Source organism: Mustela putorius, unplaced genomic scaffold (genome assembly GCF_011764305.1).
Source record: "Mustela putorius furo isolate JIRA1106 unplaced genomic scaffold, ASM1176430v1.1 tig00537227_pilon_pilon_pilon, whole genome shotgun sequence".
NCBI classification, from domain to species: Eukaryota; Metazoa; Chordata; class Mammalia; order Carnivora; family Mustelidae; genus Mustela; species Mustela putorius.
In genome coordinates, this window is record NW_025422368.1 from 18,521,946 (window position 1) to 18,544,087 (window position 22,142).

The 22,142-nt window shown below is 39.7% G+C and overlaps 2 protein-coding genes across 2 annotated transcripts in view; one reads left to right on the plus strand and one right to left on the minus strand.

The window, feature by feature from the left end:
* The first annotated feature begins 1,559 nt into the window (after window positions 1-1,559).
* SPX (spexin hormone) lies at window positions 1,560-11,780 on the plus strand. Its single transcript, XM_013045479.2, has 6 exons — window positions 1,560-2,815; window positions 3,203-3,283; window positions 3,471-3,528; window positions 4,063-4,125; window positions 5,297-5,380; window positions 10,448-11,780. The coding sequence occupies exons 1-6, from the start codon at window positions 2,810-2,812 to the stop codon at window positions 10,504-10,506; spliced, it is 351 nt and encodes a 116-aa protein (XP_012900933.1). The 5' UTR covers window positions 1,560-2,809; the 3' UTR covers window positions 10,507-11,780.
* Window positions 11,781-14,518: 2,738 nt separating this feature from the next.
* The window catches only part of GYS2 (glycogen synthase 2), a 52,218-nt gene continuing 44,594 nt past the window's right edge, over window positions 14,519-22,142 (minus strand). Inside the window, exons 13-16 of the mRNA XM_004771779.2 lie at window positions 20,452-20,547; window positions 19,487-19,650; window positions 17,985-18,065; window positions 14,519-15,958 (exon numbers count right to left, since the gene is read on the minus strand). Of these exons, the coding sequence (XP_004771836.1) occupies window positions 15,737-15,958; window positions 17,985-18,065; window positions 19,487-19,650; window positions 20,452-20,547 (563 nt within the window). The 3' untranslated portion in view covers window positions 14,519-15,736. The remainder of the gene's footprint in view (window positions 15,959-17,984; window positions 18,066-19,486; window positions 19,651-20,451; window positions 20,548-22,142) is intronic.

The window sequence follows — 22,142 nt, forward strand, 5'->3', positions numbered from 1 at the left end:
GAAGGTTAAGTTCCTACCTTAGGCTCAGGTCATGATCCCCCAGCCCTGGGAAGGAGGCTCTGAGGCAGGCTCCCTGTTTGGCGGAGAGCCTACTCCTCCCTCTCTTTCTGCCCCTCCCACCCACTCACGCTCTCTTTCAAATAAATGAAATCTTTGGGGGAAAAAAAAGAAAAGAAAAGAAATGCCGAAGTTCAGATGTCACCCTACCTGTACTAAATCAGAATCTGCATCTTTACAAGGTTCCCAGGTGATTGGTTTGCATATTAATTGGTTTGCATATTAATTCCTGAGGAGCGCTACTCTAACTTTTAGAGGAAAGGGATTATCTTTCTTACCTAAAGTACCTTAGCCTTTGGTGGGTACTCAGGTCCTTCAGTATCTGCCTATGTATGTAACTGTTTCACCTGGGTATTGATATATTTTGCATCCTCTCCCTCTTGCTTTCTACACATTCCTTTTGGCAGTAACTTTCTCTTCAGCATCATCGATGTTTCCTTCTCCTGATCATCACCATCAGCATACATGTTCTGCAAATGGTTTGTTAGTTGTCATCAGGAGAAACCAACTAACCTGATTTTAGTCGGACACTGCAGTTGGTTTCCCCATCCTGCAGTCAGACATAAGCACCATAGGCCGTATTGCCCCTGCAAACTCAAGCCTACCACAACCGCAGCTGCATCAGAAAATGTCTCTCCTGAGTCCCAGTTTCCTCCATCCTAGCTCCAGACTTCCCATCCAAGTGGGTCTGTCTCATTGGTGAAGACTGTGTCACATGCCAGCACCCTTCCTGAAAGGGAGGCCGGGAAAATGTGTGTCTGACATTTCCGCCTTGTAGAACAGAAGTCAGGTTCTGCCTCCCACCAAGATTCATAATGCCATAATTCATAACTTAAGGAATTTTAGGAATTCCCTAAAAATGAAAGGGTCCAGTTGTTACTGAAAGGTCAAAAAGATAGTAACATACTTCCACCACACTCAAGCATTTATCTTTAAAAAAAAATTCATTTTTCCTTTCCCCCTTTCAGTGAAATGTAGTGAAGCTAACTTTAAAATGTTATCTGCACTTGTCTTTATTTCCTCATATCCTCTTCACTTTCAACCCACTCCTGTATAGCTTATGTTCTCAAAAATGATTGTATTTCCAAATCCAGTGCACACTTCTTGGTGCTCATCTACCGTGACCTCTCAGGGTCAATGAATATTCGGCTGGTTTCCACGGCCTCATGGTCTCCAGGAATTTCTCTTTTCTTTCTGATAGCTTCACTTCAACTTGCTTAGCTGGCTCTCCCTCTGCTCATCTCTGCATGTTTGTTTTCATAGCTCTGTTCCTGATTCGCTTCTTTAATTCCATTCACTCTCAAACTGTTCTCGTTCAATCCCAATCCATTTCCTGCCTTAAAATTCTTACAATTCTTAAATTTGACCATTTCTGCCTTTAGAAAAAAAGCTGTAGGCTGGTGGCCTCTTTGCTGAGCTCTGTAGAGTTTTGCATTTCCAACTGCCTACTTCACACTTCAATTTAGATCCTTAATGTATATTTTAATTTTAATATTCAATTTAATTCCTCTCTCTAAACTGGCTCATTATGAAGTCTCCCAATTTCGGTAAATGGCTTTATCATACACAGTGTTTAAGCCAGAAACCCAAGACTCATCCTTGATTTATTTTTCTTATACATTTATATCCCATTTAACCACAGGTTCTAAATTTTATACCTCCAATTTATACCTCCTACCTTATCCCAAATTCATCTACAGTTCTCAATTTCCTGCAAGTCCTTCCTAAGTCTAAGCCATCATTATCCTTTGCTTATAATGTTTCCATATGAAACATTTCTTCCTCTATGACCTCATTTCAAATTACTCTCCCTTATCACCCCATGACCACTCAGTTTGGCCTCATTGGTCTCCCTATTCCTCAAACAAGCCAAGCTCTTTGCCATCCCAAAATTTCATTTTTCTTTTTTCCTCCTATTATCCTAATTCTCACTCTGATTCATCTCATGTCTGACTCTACCTGATTTTTCCAGAAACCTCTCAACTGCTACCTTCCCTATAGTATTCCACTACTTATCACATCACCTCACTTATTTTTGCTTTATAAAGCATTTAAAACATCTTAAAATTACCTTATTTACCTGTTGACTAGTTTACAGTTTACAGAAGTTCTCCCCTGACTAGAAGATAAGCTTGATCACGGCAGAGACAGTGTCCTTTTAATGCATGACTGTCTCTTCACCTAGAAGGAGAAATGTCTGATACATAGTAGGGATTCAAGAAATGTTTGTTAAATAATTGAATGGGTATGGAAGTGAAGGAATGATGTGGAATTCCACTGAGATTCCCTAACCTTTCTATTTCAAAGATTCAGATTCATGTTTAGTCAGTCATCAGCTTGATAACAAGATACCCAAGACAAGTTTGCTTACTTTCTTTGTTTACTTTTGATTCAACTCAGGCTTGTTAATCATTTTCTCTACTACTAAGAATAAATTGGGAAGCTAGCGGGAAAGGCGAAAACAATGACGCCGATATATTCCTAATATCTCCTGGCTGATGTGGTCAGTATCTAAATAAATGATGTCCACTCATCAATCATTTTTTTACTTCCTGCAAATGAATCTCCCCGGGAAAATTGTCAGATCCTCTCAATCTTGAATACTGACAAGAAGTCCCTATGGACTCCCTAACTCTAGTGAAGATCAGGAGGGGTCGTTGACACTAAGATTTAAAAGCCCCAGTCTCAGAACAAGATTAGAAAACTGGTAGGTAAAGTTACAGTTATTGCAGTTTCTGGAAAGGAGCTGAACATGAAGGTAAGTGAAAGTTTTATTTACTTGAGACTTTTAAGCAGTTTATGAAAAGTTTTATAGCTTTTTACCTATTTTACCTTTAATAAGCATTTTATAGGCCAAATGATATTTAAACAATACACCTTAAAATATCAGAATCATTTGATTTTGCTGAAAAAAGATTACTCATTTTGGGCAAAGTAATGAAAGTAACATATTTCTAAAAATTTTTTTTAAAGGGAATTCTTGTGTGGTTTAACTATAAGGCAGCCTCGGTAATCCCCCTCTCCTCTACATACTGAGTATTATTAAAACAGAGCACATGGAAAAGTTAAGAAGTTTGTAATTTTCCAGGTGTCACAGAAGTAGAAGATCCCGTAAGAAAGTACTTTCTTTGTTCTTTTCTTATAGAGACTGAGAAGTCTGGTGGCAACAACTTTGGCTCTTCTCTTAGTGTTTTCTTTCTTGGGAAATTCCAGGAGTGCGCCACAGGTAATCAAACACAAAAACTGGGGCTCCTGGATGTTGTTTCTTTTTTGTTCCTTCCCTTCCTTACTTTCCCTTTTCCTTCCTTCTGTTTCTTCTCCCTTCCTTCCTCCCTCTCTTCCTTTCTTTTTTCTAACAGAGGACTGCGCTACAATGTCTTACTAACTGCTTTTCTCTTCTCCCTGGGTTGTAGGGACTCTTTGAGAGACGGAACTGGACTCCTCAATCTATGCTCTATCTGAAGGGTGCACGTATGTTCCAAATACTTTGCTTTTCCTACAGCAATAAAGGAGGAACCTTCGGGGTGCATGAATCCATGGGATAGATGTGTGGGGAGAGAATAATAGCGAGTGTGTTCCCTTAAATAATCGAGGTCAGTCTGGTCTCCGTCAAAGAAAAGGGATGGGGGGGTCTGGCAGGGAAGAGAAAGTCTCCCTGATTATTAGAACCTTTCCATTCTGACCTGGTGGGTAGCTGGCTCTTGCCTGGGAAACGCCGCAAGGACCCTTGCACCCGACCACTGCTCAGAACCCATTCGCTGGGGCTGGCAGGGCGCGGGCAAGCGCGGGGACAGGGCGCTGCAGGGCGCGGGCAAGCGTCGGGGCAGGGTGCGGGCAGGGCACCCGCAGGGCTCCGGGTCCAGCCCGGGGCTGCAGGGGGAGCGCGGGAAAGCAGGCAGTCCCGCCGGGACCCCTGCCGCGGCGCCGCCGCCCAGCGCGGAGCCCAAGTTAACCCCGGTTTTTGAGCACCCGGCAGGCGCTGAGCCCCGCGTCTCGCCTTTGCAGAGGGGCGTCGCTTCATCTCAGACCAGAGCCGGAAGAAGGACCTCTCCGACCGCCCGCCGCCGGGTGAGTGAGCGAGGGAGGAGGAGACTGGGGCGGCGACCCGTAGCAGGACCCAGCAGGCGGGCACGCTGCGCCTCGCGCCCCGCGCACAGCGGCTCGGCTCCGGCAGGGACGCGGCTCCGGGGCCGCCCTCGGGGAGAGCCGGCCAGGGCCAAGCTTAAGCTGGCAGCGGCGGCGCCCCTCACTAAAGCCGAACTCGGTCTGGGCCGTTCGGACCGCCCTCTGGCCGCCGGGGGTGCAGAGGTCCTGGGGGAGTTATCCGAGGACAGGACAGGCCTGGGGGTTCACCTAACAGGAGTAAAGGAGGGGGAGCGAGAACCGTGCAACTGCTCCCAAAATGTACCTCCCTGTTTATGCCAAGATGTTTAAACGGTTTCCTCTTAAATGTTTTTGTTGTTATTAAAGTACTGATTTACGTGGAAACTTCAAATGTACACCACTATTACATTACTAGAAGGGGCTATAAAGCCGTTCAAAAGCAGAAATAGTTATGGGGCCCCTGGCTGGTTCAGTGGGTTAAAGCCTCTGTCTTCGGCTCAGGTCATGATCCCAGCGTCCTGGGATCAAGCCCCGCATTCGGCCCTCTCTTCAAAGGGGAGCCTGCTCCCCCACACCCCGATGTTCTGCCTGCTTGTGATCTCTGTCTGTCAAATACATAAATACAGTCTTAAAACACACACACACACACAGAGAAATAGTTAATAGGTAGGGACCATTAAAAATAGGGCCAGGGACTGATATGAGCCTTATGCGTGGCCAAGAATGCAGATTATTGTTTCAAACAGCTTTGGACAGGAGAGAGGAAGTAGCCCAGGCTCCCAGGAGTACCCATTACGTCTAAATGTTTCTGCCCAGACATTCCATTTTAAGCTCTGAAGGGTGAAATCATTCAGGGTTCTTTATCTCAATCCACCCTCCATTCATGTTGTTTTCTGTAGTCTGTAGTTTAAATTCTCTTCCATACCTGTAATACATACCATAACCAATTTGTAAGTAACATCTATAGGTAGTGTAAAATGTTTCAATTCCTAAAAATCAGTCTTCTGTATAGAGGGGAGGGGAGGCTTTGCTAAGGGATCAAAAATCTATTTCATAAAGGTTTTTCTATTTATAGCATATCAGAATAGGGGTACTTAAATGGTAATAGAATCTGTACATGCTTTTGTTTCTCCAGAAAGACGCAGCCCAAATCCCCAGCTACTAACTCTTGGAGAGGCAGCAGCTCTGCTCTTGGCTTCCTTGCAGAAACCACAAGAAGGTACATGTCTAGGGACTCCTTTCAGCTGCGGGACAGGGAAGCTTTGATTACTTTTGGGATTCTGTGTTGAATACAACAAAGTTGCCTTTATTCCGATTTTTAAATATAATTAACAGTTGTCCCCTGAGTCCAGAAACTCAGACATGTTTATTGTATAAACACTAGTACATTTCTCACTAAGGAGAGTCCCCAGGAACAAAAAAATTTCTTTGATGATGCTGGGGAATTTCATATTAATTTCATAATCCAGAGCCTACTGTAACATTATTTCATTTAGAACCAAATGATGGAACCAAATGAAATTGCTGAAAATGAAATATTTTTATTTGAATACATAGCAATGTTATTGGTACATCCTAATAGATATGGGCCAGTTCTGATTCTAAGCCTGTGTAATTTCCATTATACAGCTCCTTCTGTATGAAGATTAGGTGTACTTTTCAAATAGAGACATTTTGTCCATGTCTTACTGAAATCACAAGTTGAATTAAGGCATCTTGGTAATATGTAAGCTTTGGAGGACATACCAGGGTTCAAATCCTGGTTCTGCTGCTCTACAAGCTGGATGACACTGAGTCTTAGTTTCATATTAGTAAAATGGAATAATGATACCCATGTGCAGGATTGCTATGAGACCCGATTGAAACAAGGTACATAATTTTAATTACTATTAACCATAGAGGTCATCAAAGCATAATAAACAGACCCAGAATTTTCCCTCTCAAAAATTGTAATGATGCCATATTGTGACATAATTTAAATGTTTAAGTATTTTAAAAATATATAGCAAGTGGTCTGGTGGTCAAAGCACAGGTTGCTGCTGGCCGAGTGCTCTGACACTAATGCTGAGGGGGAAGACATATATATCCTCAGTGCCTCGTATGGGGAGGGCCATGCAAGGAGAAGAGAGCAAAGGCTACTTTCTGGCTTCAAACTTATAGTTTTCTTGTGAAAAAGATACCAATGAGAAGCAAATCCAAGAGACTGGCATTGGGTGTCCTCTGAATTCAGAGCAAGGCTGGCACCCCTGTGGGGGTAGATGGGATTATGTGCCCTTACGCCTGCTAGGTACCAGCAAACAGAGCAGGTAGAGAGGAAACCAGATTAAGGGGAAGCAGGAATGAGAACGACCTTTGTAGCAAAAAGATAGGGTGAGGAGCGCTTGGGTGGCTCAGTCGGTTAAACATCTGCCTTCAGCTTAGGTTATGATCCCGGGGTCCTGGGATTCAGCGGGGAGCCTGCTTCTTTCTCTGTCTCTCACCCCCACTTGTGCTCCCATGTGCGCTCTCTCAAATAAATAAATAAAATCTTAAAAAAAAAATAGTGTGAGCAGTCAGTGGAATAGCAGAATGCAGGAGGAGTGGTTATGTTAGAGCTAGGACAATGATTACCTGCTATTACTACCACTACCTGGAGCTAATAGTTGTGGTGGGGTTACTGCAATGCAAGGAGCCGAGCACTGTTCTCAGCACGTCATATGCATTAATACATTTAACCCTAATGGTGACCCTGGGAGGTAAGCACATTATTATCCATTATTATTGGCCACTATTACATAACAGATATCTATTGGAACTGGGGTGAAGAACGAATGTAATTTACTCTTTGTCTGAGAATCAGGAAGATGCCTTCTGGATTGGCAGCAGAGGGATGACGTGGTGAAGAAGGATGGATCTGATCATGGCACAGGGAGTAACAATAAGAACTGTAACAATAGCCACAATATAGGAAGGTCTGCTGTGTGTCAGATATGGATGTGAAACTTCCTAGCTCAGAAAACGGAATCTTCATGAGGTGTGTTTACTTTCCCAAGGTCACACCATTCGTGATGTTGGGATGTTGGGATTTTAACTCAGGTCCATGTGACTCTACAGCTCTCTCCATTATGCCATGCCAGCTCTCAAATGCATTGTGTCCAAGAGGAAGGGACCCGTAGAAGGGAATCAGGGAGAAGCCAAGGAACATGACAGGACATCACAGGAGTGAGGAGGGGAGGTGCTGTCAGTCATGGGAATCGGTGGGGAAGCTCAAGTCCGAGGGATCCTGGAAGGAAGAATGGATAACATAGATAGCTGTTTACTGGAGGTATAAAAGGGAATCCAGAGTCCAGCACATTTTGAAATGGTGATACTGGTGATGAATGAACATTTATGTGGATATAATTAAGGTTCGGTTTGAGGTAACAGAAATGGTCTAGTGAGTAAAAGTGTGTAGGTCAGCGGTTCTCCACTATCCGCCTATGGACTGGCTCCACTGGAGTTAATTGGAAGGCTTACTCAAAATACAGTTTTCTCAGCCTTAGACCCAGAGATTATGATTCTGTAAAACTTGAATGACCTCAGAATCTGTATCCTTGAGAAGTTCCCCCAAATGATTCTGATGATCAGTCCAATATGGGAACAACTGGAAATTCAGAGCCAGTTACTAAACGCTGAAATCATGAAAGTGGACATCTCTTCTAGGCCTCAAATAGAGCAGGAGAAAGGCACATAATAAAGGATTTGCCTTAGAGAATACCTAGAGATGAAGGTTAAAGGAAGACTGTCCTATCAGTGAAGGGACATTCCAAGAAGAAGGCAGCAATGCAAGAGGAGAACCAGGATACCAGCATTTCCAGAAAGCAGCACATGTAGCAGAATAGTTAATGAGAGAACAGAAGTCAATAGGAAAGGAAGATCGTGCTGGCTATGAGAGGTCATTGAGCAGCAGTTCATAAGATTTCTGCTCAGTTCCTGTCCAGTGATATTACTTGCTACTGCCATGCCCCTCCTGAAACCTTGTTTAGAAGGAATTTGTGAAAAGAAGAAAGCAGGTACTAACCAGCATGGCTCTCAGAGCTCTTGCAATGAAAAGGTAAGAAATGGTTGCTAATGGGTAGGAGATGCTACAGCCGAGGTGATCTTTTCTAAATTCCACATTTGGTACATTTACTATTTGTAAATGTACTATTTACTATTTACTATTGTTGAAGTAGTAACTATTACTATACTATATAGTATATAAACTACTATAGTAGTGGCATATACTACTATAGTAGTAGTAACTATTACTATAGTATATAGTATTTATACTATATACTATAGTATATAATATATAGTATATATTAGTATATAGTATATATTAGTATATATATATATATATATTTTATATATGTATATAAGCAAAAGTGTTCCTGTGTCATGTTTCCCAAGTAAGATGCATTATTAACAGGAAATAGAGAGGCAATACCTTGATGCAATTGAATGGTTCTTGTGCTGGATTTTAAAAACCTGAAGGGGCACACTTAGAGCAGGACATGAGGCCTTTTCAGATTTCTACCAAGCATAACACATTATAGTTTCATTCATATATATATGTTATATATATATATATATATATATATTAGTATATATATATTAGTATATAAAGTATATACTATATATTATATACTATAGTATATATACTATATAGTATAGTAATAGTTACTACTACCATAGTAATAGTTACTATATAGTATATTAGTATATAAAGTATATACTATATATTATATACTATAGTATATATACTATATAGTATAGTAATAGTTACTACTACCATAGTAATAGTTACTATATAGTATAGTAATAGTTACTGTTACTATAGTACTATTTACTATTTGTTGAAATCAGTAGGAGGAGAGTGCTGGTGAAGATGGGTGGAAAGGGAAGTTTTAGACTTGGTTGCTGGGAAGAGGTATGGATCAAGAGGGGAAAAAAGTGAACTAAAATGGAATGGGGAGAAGTTAATTTTAAGAGGGGAAGAAGGATTTTCATTAGCAACTTTAAGGAGGGCTCCAGAAAAGCAATCCTGCACTATATGTTAACTAATTCAAATTCAAATTTAAAAAGAAGAAACTTTAGGGAAGAGTGTGTGTGTTTATAGGTCCCAATTTCAAGTCTTTTTTTGGAAAATAAATGTAATTTTTTGATCATTAAAGCTTCCAGAGTAGCTTGGTTCTGATGATGAAATAAGGAAACAAAATCTACTAGTTTAAATTGAAGGAAATGTTTTTGATTTCCATATGATATATTCATTACTATTTTAAATACCTTTACTATTTTCATTCTAGAGTCCCTAAGCATTAGTAGGCCCTTATTTTATATAGTGAGTTTTTATTTTAGTGACCAATGCTCTCTCTCTCTCTGCCTGCCTCTCCAACTACTTGTGATTTCTCTCTGTCGGATGAATGGATAAATCTTTAAAAAAAAAAAAAACTTTAAAAGATACCCTTCTTATTGAGTTATATTTTTTTCTTTAAAGAACAGCCCACCATCTGTTGGATTCTAAAATATACCAGCAATTCAGGTTAAAATGTAACTCAGACATGCAAATTATATTGTAACTATCTAAAGGAATGTGGTTTTACATAGAGGTAACCTTGGAGAAAGTTAGGAGACGCATTCTCCTCTGGCAACTTCCCCTCACTACCTCTGGTAGGTTTTAGCTCTTCTACTCATTGTTACAGTCCCCAGAACATGCTACAGTCTGATTGCTTACTCACTCTGCCCCTAAGTGATACGTCATGTACTAAAGTTTTCCAATCCCGTCCAGCTAACAAGTGTCCTTTCCTTTTGTCTCATTTCTTCCCCAGGTCTATTCTAGCTCACCTAATAAGAGAATATAAGCAAAAGTGTTCCTGTGTCATGTTTCCCAAGTAAGATGCATTATTAACAGGAAATAGAGAGGCAGTACCTTGATGCAATTGAATGGTTCTTGTGCTGGATTTTAAAAACCTGAAGGGGCACACTTAGAGCAGGACATGAGGCCTTTTCAGATTTCTACCAAGCATAACACATTATAGTTTCATTCATTCTGGAGAGTCAGATGTGAAATGTGAGTTCCCCTATGTGTCTTGAGCTGAGGAGGAAGATTTTTAAACCAAAATAATCAAAGCACACTTTTTTGGATTCTCAGTAGCAAAGTGTAGGAGTTAACATAATTTAGGAAACTAAATGTTTATTTCTTAGGGTTCTCTACATCTTATCCTTTTCCCTTTTAAAACACAGAGAAGTGTGTTTATTTTATGTGCTTTTTCTTTTTTTCTTACAGCTGGAGAAGAAAACTTTGATCAAACCAGAGTCCTAGAAGACAGTCTACTAAACTGGTGAAAGTAGACCAAGTTATATTTAAATACAGTTCCATTCTTGTTGAAAATATGAACCATGTAAATAAAGCCCTTGGACCCTTTTTACTTCAGTTGTAATGTTAGGAACATGCATAACCAATTTTATCCTTTCCAGAAGCAAAAGAATGTAGGGTTCTTAGCTGGAAACATCATGGCCTTCTTTCAGGGCTTCAGGTCCTGTTAGGTCACCATGTATCTTACTCCCATTTGTAATTATAAGACTAGAGACTCTTTAGAGTGTGTTTTCTATTTGTTACAAGTATCTGCCTTGATCTAATGAGTCTTAATTGTTGGATTTTGCATTCCTTTACCCTTGCATTGTCCTGCACTCAGCTGCAAATCTCCCTCTCTTTTTCTGCCTCCCCCCATCCCCCCAGTCTCTATGGGGGTTGAGGGGAGAAGCAAGGCTGAAGGGGAAAGAGCAGAGTGTATTCTCTTAGTTCATTTTAGAGTAAGTTGTTAAGAAGGGAAGGGGAAGGGAGGTGACTGGGGAGAAGCCCGTGATAAGAACACTTCACTGTAGTTGCTAAAAGTAGGGGGAGGGGGGAACCTGTTAGGCCAGTAGAAGTTTCCCTAGTGGGGATCTCCCCTTTGTGCTCTTTGGGGATCTCCCTGAATTCAGGGAGTCACTGGGAAATAAGCAGATGGAGACTCACTCGGTTTCTGGGTACATTGTATAAAAGGAACAAACCAGTTTTTCAGAGGTAACTCTTATTCCACAGCTAAACAGACTCAAAGACTCTGCTTCTTGTAATTGACTAGAACTCTAGGCTTTATTTTACATTAAAACATTATATAAAGGCACCCTGATAACATCAGTACACAGTGATATGCCTCATCTGCTCCTTCTGAAAACTTCTAAAACTATCTGAAAAAATACACACACACACACACACACACACACACACACACGTCCACAGTGAGCATAATAACCCATTTATTTGGAGTTATAATATGATCAACATGTTAATTTTTTTGACCTAATTAGTTGAGAGTTGTTATTGATAAATGTCATAAGTGGTAAGTATTGTTAATTCTTATTGTTATCAGTATATAGCTATTATTCAGTAGCTAAAGGATATCTTTATGTGAATGGATCTGTACCTGGGCATTACAATTTAACTATGTTATGAAGTCAAAACCCTGCTTATAAGATTTGTCTGTATCTTGTATCGTAATTGAATAATGAAGCTATATTCAAGTAATTGTAACACTGATCTCTTGCAAAAATAAAATGCTAACATTAAAAAAAAGTGGTATCATAATAGGCACTTGTCATTTATTATGATTTAAGTTGATTTTCTAGATGGTGCATATTTCCAGTTTATTGAGATTTTATTCATCTGACATAGAGGTGTACATACTGGCTATTTAAACATTATGCTTATTCCAAGACTATTTTAAAACATATGAAATAATTCTACCCACAACTAAATAGAACAATCTTACGTGTTTCACACTAAAACAAAGTTTTTAAAAACTTTCTAAATGACCAAGAACTATTAAAATAATTCAGTGTCATATTAGAAGACTATTAGCATTGTATATAATATCAAGTATTATTGATAGGTGCTTGAATTCCTTGGATGTTGTTCTGCCATACAGATGTGCTGATTAACATAGTAAGTGCAGGCCACCTGGGGGGCTGAGAATCAGGCTCCCTGCTCAGCGGGGAGTCTGCTTCTCCACTCCCTCTGCCCCTCCTCCCACTCAATCCCCCTTCCCATGCAAATGAAAAAAAATTGTAAACAACAACAACAACAAAAAAGCATAGTAGTTGTATACAGGCCTCTATGCCCACCTGCTACAACATTCTGTCCCTCTTGGAATATCTTTGAAATTCTCTTTATTTCTATCTTTTTCAAAATTGAAGTGAACAAATTGTATGCCTTATATTTTAAAAATGGGAAATACCTGCCCACAAGGCACATTACTAGAATACCTCCAGGTGGGACTGGTGGCCCCTCTGATCTCAGCTCCTGCTGCTCTTAGGTTCTTTGTGTCCAAATCCTTCCTCCCCGATGGCTATCTGTCTTCCAATTGGGGCTCTCAATTACTTTGTTTCCTGGGGTCTCCGCAGTGGATGCCTCCTCTCCCTCCCTCCACTCCAACAGCACCATTAATATCCCCAAGAGAGGAGAGAAGGCAGAGGCCCTAGACTGTTAAAATCAGCCTCCCACTGGCATTTCCCCTTTATCTGGTTATGGGAAATAAAATTCTATATCCTATACACTTGAGTTACACTGTTTGCTTCAGCCACAGGAAACAGGGAAGTTGGGTATGTGACGCATTGGTCCCCTCCTACTGGACTATGAATTCCTTTAGTAGGAGCTTATTTCTACTGTGATCTGATCCTTATAACCAGCATGTGAAGCCAGCACTTGTAATGTGAATTCACAGAAGTGTATCCTCACCCTTTGGACCTCCCCATGTGCCCTTGACCAGTCCCTCTCCTGAGTCCACTTTGTGCCCTGGGAAACTACTAGCAGACCACTTGTAACACTTTATATTCTCATCAGTACATGTAAAACCTTCTCTGTTCACCCTAACTCTTGAACATGGAAAGCAGGTGGGACAATACATTAAAAAAAAGTTTACTGGGGGCTGGTCAGGCACACATTAACTATTTTCTATAGTTCTTTTACTTCAACTTATGCATACATACATTCTTTAAAAACACCAATTTTTTGGTACCTCTATTTCTCCCAATAAGACCATCCATTTGTGCTGCTACTGTGTATAAGGTGCTGTGCTAGACACAGTCATCTCTGAACCATCCTTACCTGTTGTTCCTCACATGGCTTTGTCAGTCTTGGGGAAGGAGGAAGGATTGGAGCAAGGGGATGGAGTCCAGTGGCAGCAGCTGTCTGAATTGGAGGGGTGGGTGCAGGAGAGAAACACGCCCTTCAACACCCAGTGTTTGCAAGTCTGTGAGTTTCCATCTGCTCTATCATTTGTACTCCTTTCTAATCAGAGAGCTGTTCTTTTGTTCGAAAAAAGCACTTGGATTTTCAAGTTTTATATTAAAAAGCTATTTTTCTGGGGCTCCTGGCTGGCTCAAAGGAGCATGCCACTCTTGATCCAGGGTCATGAGTATGAGCCCCACGTTTGCTGTAGAGAATACTTTAAAAAAATATAGATATCTATCTATCTATATATATATATATATTTTTTTTTTTTTTTTTACTGAGTCATTTTACTGAGGAAACCTCGTGCTTTCAATAACAGTGGACCAACTAGGTACCAACCAAGGGTATCACTTGAATACACACATTGTGTCACTTTACTAGGAATATGTTTTGAAACACCTTTTTATCATGAGATCTTCTTGACACTTCTGCAAATGTATATTTATAATAAAAGATACAGCCGTGTCATATTTTCTGATTTCCTTGGCAGACTTTCCCAAACTGCTCTGCAGATGTTGGGTTAATTGGCATTAACAGGCATTTTTCAAGGGTTAGGTTTTAGGTAATTTATTTCTCTCCTTTCTGAACCTCTAAATGAGATGAGTTCACAACCATCTTCCACTCTGGCCGGATTTGAGGCTTATATCCACCAATCATCTACTTTTTCTGAACAATGGGACAGGCAGTAGGAGAGCTGGATTAACATCTTCTACTAGTCCTGAACCACTTCACACATGGCCATTGTTACTCTTCCCTTGTTGCCATCAATAATCCAGCACTGGGCAGACTAAAAATTTTTCTTTTTTTTTTTAAGATTTTATTTATTTATTTATTTATTTTTATTAAAAGATTTTTATTTATTTATTTGATAGAGAGAGATCACAAGTAGGCAGAGAGGCAGGCAGAGAGAGAGGGGGAAGCAGGCTCCCTGCTGAGCAGAGAGCCCGATGTGGGGCTGGATCCCAGGACCCTGAGATCATTACCTGAGCTGAAGGCAGAGGCTTAAACCACTGAGCCACCCAGGCGCCCTAAAGATTTTATTTTTAAGTAATCTCCACATCCAATGCAGGGCTCAAACTCACAACCCTGAGATCAAGGGTCCTGTGTTCCACCAACTGAGCCAGCCAGGCATTCCAGACTAAAACTTTTTTAAAAACCTTTGCAGACTCAGGTGAATTGGTATGCCAATGAAGGTATTCATTATTATCTAAGTGTAACAATACTCAAGTTGTGGAAAAGAACAATCCAAGAGGGAAGGAGGGTTTTTCGTTTTGTTTTTTGCCTACTTAGATTTCATTATAAACATAAATATGCTAAACTGCAATCATGCAACAATGTCTCTAAGCACATCATGGATGTGTTAGAGATACTGTCCTTATTATAATTAGGAAGACTCTATATTTTCTTTTTGCTAATTTTTTGAAGGACAGCTTTAAATATAATCCTTTATAAGGCACTATTTCATAGCAGGTGTTTATACAGGTTATCTCATTTAAATGTCTAAAGAATTGTAAATAAGACATCAACAAAAGCTTAATACATTGATATGGATATTAAGTTATATATCCATATATTAGTTCATTTGGGTTTAACAATTATCAGTTATAGAAGATTGACCAAGTTTTCCAGAAAGCTTTCCTTTTAAAGAACGGAAAAACTGTTATAGTCAGATGGTATAGCTCAGATGGTAACATCTTCCCACTGTTAAATAGAGAAATGATCTTGTAAATATGTGTTAATATGTATCAGGATCTCAATTTAAGATAGCTTTTTTTCTTATGGATTTTGATTGTGTGCAAAGATAGAAACTCATGGTTCTGAATCTTGTGAAACATGAACATAATCACTAAAGACAAAATTATTTAAAATATGTATGTGGTGCATGTCCAGGGCTCAGAACAGGATCTTTTGCAGGAAAAATGGGAGGTTTATTTGGTACATATGGCAGCTGTATAAATACTAAGCACAGGATTGTGGTGATGATAATTTAAAAATAAATACTAGCAAATGAAAATTCTTATTGCTTAAATTAACATTTTAAAAACACTTCCAGTCTTCCTTTTTTAATGAACATTCTTCCTCGTGCCTAAATTTACTGGGGGAAGGGAGTAGGGGAAAATAACTTGGATTTTAATGGAAATTATCAAATTGCCGTTCACTTAATCTTTTCCCCTTGGTAAGTGGAGAATAAATTTCTTGGTCACACTTAGAAGAAGAAAATGAAATTTGTAGCATTTTCATTTCTTTAAATAATGACTCTTATTCTGTTCTTACTACATTAGCTCTGCTCGACAAGCATGGAATTCAGTTCTTGTATTCACCGTGTAGCTTTTTCTTCCCACGAGGAACACGGCCCAGAGAAAATGGCGACTTGATATTTAACCGATCCCTTTCAGCCTCCTCTTCCTCATTGTATCGCTCATCCTCTGCTTCATCTTCCACATCACTGCTTTGAGGACTAGAGACCTGGGACCCTGAAGGAGAAGGTGGAACTGAGGAAGGCCTTGGGTATTTAAATCCTTCTGTCTGCCAAAGACAAAAATAAGTCACAAACATTATAATGATGTAAACACTTTGCATGTGCATTTGATACAAAAAAACATAGTTGGATTTTTTTTTGTGGTCTGTTCATGGGCCATTATTATCTTTGATTCCTTTTGATTGTGGTACCACCAAGCTTAAGAGAAATTCGTTAAATAAATAGTTTTCTTTTCTTGTGCACTAAAATGTGCCAGGTGCCATATGTGTGTATGTATGTATATACATAATCTTATTTAATCTTTGTAACAACACCAATAAATGTTTTTCCCATCTATAGAAGAAAATTGAGGGTTAGAGAGGCCAGATGACTTGCCAAAGGTCATGCAGCATATAAGTGATAGAGCAAAGATGTGTACCAGGGTTGTGATCACTCCCTAGCTTTTAATATCAACTGTCATGTTACACCACTGATCCTGTCAGTCGCCATGCCACTTTGCAGGCCTGCTCAACAAAATTACAGAACAGGGGCATCTGGACATACCATGGACAGCTACCACTAGAACGAATCCTGAAGCCAGGCCACTCAGCTGATCCTGAAATTTTACCAGTTACTTTTATTTCAGTAAATGAGCAAAAGTAACAACTATGGGTCAGGCGCCATAATGCCACTGAGGAAGCAAAGAAGAAAATGTGATTCTTGCCCTTGGAGAGAGCACATGTTTGACTGGGGAGAACAACTGTATAAAAATAGTTGCAGCACTTACCCATTATTATCATGTCATACCTATACGATCATTTCAAGGTTCAGATATTGGCCCCAAAAGCAATAAAAAAAAAAGAAAGGTGGGGGGAGCTGATTTGTTCACTTAGGACCTGGCTCAGAATAGGAGCTCAATACTTATTAATTGAATCAGTTGAACAAGTGAATGAATATAGCTAAATTATCAAGTCCAGCAACTGCCTCTAATCAAGCTAAGCAATTAATCCTGAACAGGAAAGCTGGAATTAGTATTTTGAAGGGTTTTCAAAACCCTGTCACCTTCTGCATGTGGGAATTTTACCTTGGCTAACTTTTGAGATCTGTTTCCCTTGACACTTGATATAGATGGAATGTAAGTTGTGTTATTAAGAAAACTGTTTATGGTAAAAGGGACTCCTGATTAGCAAGTTGCATCTGAACTCAGCAATTTTGGGGAATCCCTGAACTGGATGACTCTCGTACTTGTGCATATTCCTTGTGGAGGCCATGGACGCTGATCTCTGGAGATTTACATGACATCTTGGCTCCTGTGGGGCACAAAACTACTGAGCTAGGATAGATCTCATACCTAATGATAAGGGTGTTATCTTTTTGCACCTAAGCTTTCGCCTGGTGGGGGTGGGGGCGCGGCAAAGAAGTGTGGCTTTTGGACTGCTGCACAGACTGCTCTAAGAACTGATTCCACTGAAGAGAAATGTCTGATGCTGTCCTACTTCAAGCTGCGTTTCCTATCATATATCCTTTTAGGTGAATGTGAGGACAAGTAGCCCTTGCTCATCTCATGAATATAAATGTCTAAGAGAGCTTCAGAAGACTCCCTGCCGGATACTGCCGACTGGAACATAAATACTCATCTAGTCCATTGCCTCCTGGGGTTCCTGAATTCACTTGCCAAGGAGTCACCTGATTTTCAAACATTTCCTTGGGATAGCGAATTCACCTGCTGTTAAAACAGGACAGTTCATTTTTCAATAATTCTCAAAAGAATTAGTGTCCAGCACAGCAGTTTCAAGTACCAAGGCAGGGAGAATTTTAATACAGAAGTGCTTCTGCAGTGACATGAATTAGCTGACCATTGGCTCAGCCTCTAAATTAGGCTAACTCAGATTCAAGGGCTTTGACTTGATTTGATTTGTTAGTTCCTCTATTCCTTGCTTTTTTTTTTTTTTAATTCCTTGCTTTAAGGCAACATTATGAAAAAATATAAAAGTTTCTGTCCTTAACTAATTCTAAATAAAAAGGTATTGGGAGGACTTACCATGCATAAGAAATTTAGCTTCCAAAATAAGTACACAACAATAAAATAGTTACCGTGGGTGGTGATGTAGGCTCCATATGGAATTTATCGGGAAAAGCTCTGCTTAATGTCAGGTACCTGGCGTGCTGATAATACTGTGATAGAAAAACCAGCTCATGGTTAAAAAAAATTATTTATCTCAAGAACCAACTTATATAAAATCTTATTCTCCTAGTTATAAAACACATTCTTAAAGTGACAGAACCTATTCACCCTAATTTTAGGAATCAAAAAAAAAAAAAAAAACACCTGATAGTTTATAGTTTTATTATTTTGCAGAGAATAAGTAAAAGAAATATTACAAAATTTTGAAGAGAACAGCTATACTGGTCTTACTGAAAGCTCTGAACTGAGTGCTAAGGGGACTGAAAACATTGGCTTCATTCTACAGAGAACCAGTATGACACAGGGAAAAGCTGGGCCCTGAATAATCACAAACTGGATCTAAATTCTGCTTGAAACCTTAGATAAGAAACATAGCTTCTGAGGCCCGCGGGTTGCTCCGTCAGTTGGGCCTCTGCCTTCGGCTCAGGTCATGATCTCAGAGGGCCCGGATGGAGCCCCACCTTGGGCTCCCTGCTCAGCAAGTAGCCTGCTTCTCCCTCTGCCCTTCCCCTTGCTTGTGTTCTTTCTCTCTTTATCACTCAAATAAACAAATAAAATCTTAAAAAAAAAAAAAGAAACATAACTTTTAAGAGGTTTATCATTCTGTTTTCATTGTAAAATGTAGACAGTGCAGTGAATCACCCAGGGTTGTGATGAGCACTGGCATTAGTGTGTATGGGGCCTCAGCAAATGGCAGCATCTATCATTTGTCAAGGAGAATTTAGTGGCATCTAAGGAGTTACATGATCTGAAGGCAAAGTCAGTTTATTTTTCATTAAATCGCCCGGTCCTAAGATACGTAACATCTAGGTATTTACAAACCTGTTGTATAATTGAAAGGAGGTATTTCCTGTACTTGTCATTTGAAAACTATATTATTCCCACTCCAACTATGCTTAAGGAATATGGTCATTTTATTGCTTAGGGACAAACAAAATAAAAATGTTTCTTTAGATATTTTCCTCATATTCATGAAACAATACCTGAAATGCATCAAGTTAACCACTGACAAAAGACTAACTAGTAATACCGCAGATGGATCTGATAGACTTGCTGCTATAAACTCAAACTAAATATGAAGATTTGGGTTTAGGACGTTGCCAGCTTGTTTTAAGTAAAATAGTACATGGAAACATCACTTGAGAATTTAACAATTATGTTACAGAGTTGACTTTGCAGTTGATGATTAGAATCTATATTTTTATAGTCCAGTGAGATATTCCTTTTTTTTTTTTTTTTTAAAGTAAGCTCCACACCCAGCACAGATTCCAACACAGGGCTTGAACTCATGATCCCAAGATCAAGACCTGAGATGAGATCAACAGTCAGATGCCCAACCAACTGAGCCACCCAAGGGCCCCAGTCTAGTGGGATTTTTAAAGCGGTTCTCTTGATCCCAAACTTAACTTACTCTGCCCAAGTATCTCCAATCCAGAAGATCAGAGAGCCTCTCAGTTCGGTTTCTCTGAATAATTCTTTGGCGGCGTGACTGTTTGCAAAATCCATAGAGAAACTGAGTCAGCTGATTGCAGGAATCATCTGGAGAGCGGAATCTCCTGTCAACAATGTAAATACCTGAGGAGCACAAAAACCAAAGCCTAGGTAAACACAGGGCTAACCTTAGAAGAATCTTTCTTCTATTCCATTAAATTCCATCACAGACCACCACATGCATTATCTACTCCCTGACTCCCCTACTGCCTCTGCTTTATCTTTTCCCTTCCAATGCTATATTTCTTCTGTGATCTTCTACGGGTTTACAACTGTCCCCAACAGACAGGCAACACAATCGATCTTGCAAAGAAATTTGGCAGTAGAGGGGAATACCCTGGATCAACGATTCTCCCTAGTACTGCTCATTAACCATAATCTCTGGGGATCAGTGATTTTTAGGCTCCCCAGTTTTCCCACCATACAGCCCTGGCTGAGAACCACAGCTCTAGCCTGAGGAAAGAGAACCATGACAAGGAGATTGCAGAAGACCAGGAAATTGGCAATGTGTAGGCAGAGGATCCATCCCATCTCGCTTTTCTTGCTGCTAGGCAACACAGACACAGAGACGGTGGTATGCAGATTCTTCTGCCATCTTAAACAATTTCTAGTGAATTTTGCTAACTTGTCACAGGCCTTTAAAATAATGACACTGAACCAGTCTATGTACTCTAAGGCCATAGTTACTATAACATCAATATACTTAATATTAATAGCTTTTTAATCTTTTCTATGAATCACATAATTAAATCTATCTTCCATTAAACAAGAAGTATAAACATTACTTTAATCATCAGGATAACTCTAGAGTTAGGCTCCCTAAAGACCCTGTGCTTTGTTAGCGGTTACTTATCCCTACATCAGGTGAATGATGAAAAACCTCACCATATGCAGTAGGATCAGCCACATGCTCCTGCATGAAACAGCCAAAGCCGGAAAGGTTGGTTGTCACACTGGGGATACCCATCACGGTACATTCAGCTGCCAGGGGAAACAGATAAAGGCTTGGCTTCATATCAACTCCTATATCCACTTACGCACAGAGATGGGGGAGAAGCCCACGTCTGCCTAGTAATAGTGATGTTTATTCTGTATCAGGCACAGTACTAAGCTCTTTACGGGTATTAACTCATTTAATCTCAAAAACTACTTGAAATGAGACTGCCATTATCTCTATCTTACAGATGAAGAAACTGAGGCACAGAGAGGTTAAATAATTCGCCCAATGTCTCACAGCTGGGGAATGGGGTAGAGGGATTCGAAGCCAGGTGCCTGGCTCCAGGGCTCCTGTTTGGAACTGCTGTTCTATCCTGCCTCTCTCATTCCAGCTGGTTTTGTTTTCTTTTTGCTCCATTCTAAGCTGTGTCTAAGAATGTGGTGAGTTTGTGGGTTTTGGACATGAGCAACTCTTCTCCTCATATTAATGTCCCTTGCCGCAAATCTCTCCACTTCCCCAAGTGTCCAATGTACCCATACCCTCCGTAGTCCTCTCTCCCCTTCTAGTCAAAACCTGTTTTTCATAAAATAGTGGATATGTTTCTTTTAAGAAGTATTACCTTTCACAAGGATGTCTGCATTTTTAACAAGGAATTTATATATGATTATGGAATTAAACTTGGTTGGCTTGTGGGGATGGGTTAAAAAAAAGATTTCCTCACTAATCAAGAAATAATGCAGTTTAGACAGTGGCCTTTTCTTCTGCTCTGCAAATATTGCCTCATGGCTTATCTCTAGAGAGAAGTGGTTTCCTAATTTCTGGAGGAAGCGGTGGAGGAGAAAATGGGACAGGGATTCTTGACCCACATGAGAATCTGATGAAAATCTTGAACTCATCATCAGAAAAATCCTTATGCATATATGTAGAAAGAATTTTGCCTATGATTCCACGGAATTTTGCAGAAACTTATTTTTATTAAATACTCACTAACAGATATGTAATGAAATACTAGGTACCCATAACCCCTGCAAATCTTCATTGAATGAATTTAATGGAATAAGTATTTATATTCATTGGATTTTCTCAAAACACAGACTTAAATGAATACTTTCTGGAATGTGTTAAACTTAGCATCAAATAAAAAGTTATTCTAAAAAAAATTAGAATTATCTAATATGCCAACACCAAACTTAGTCCACCAGAGGTCTTGTTATTTATGTAACTACAGGTTAGGTGAGGAATGGCCAAATTTCACTGGTTAATTCAAAACAGAGAATGACTCATTCTCAAAGTTCTTTTTCCACCTGCTTATCTCTTATAACAATTTTGCTGGTCTTTATCTTAAATACTAGATGTATCTCCTCTGTCATTTTGGATTAAGCATTTGGTGGAAAGTCTGCTGTAAGTTAGAGAACATTCTCTTTACCCAACATAATGATTTCCCACATCCTTAAGTCACTCGGGCTTTGGTTTTGTGCTTCTCTATTTTTGAAACTTCCTTGATAATAAATTATGTTACTTTTTAGCAATAATAGGAACACAAGTCAATAATAAAATGCTAAGTTCATCCATGAAATACGCATTTTATGTATCTTAAAAGATAGATGCTTGATTATAAACAATTTAAGATAATATGAAG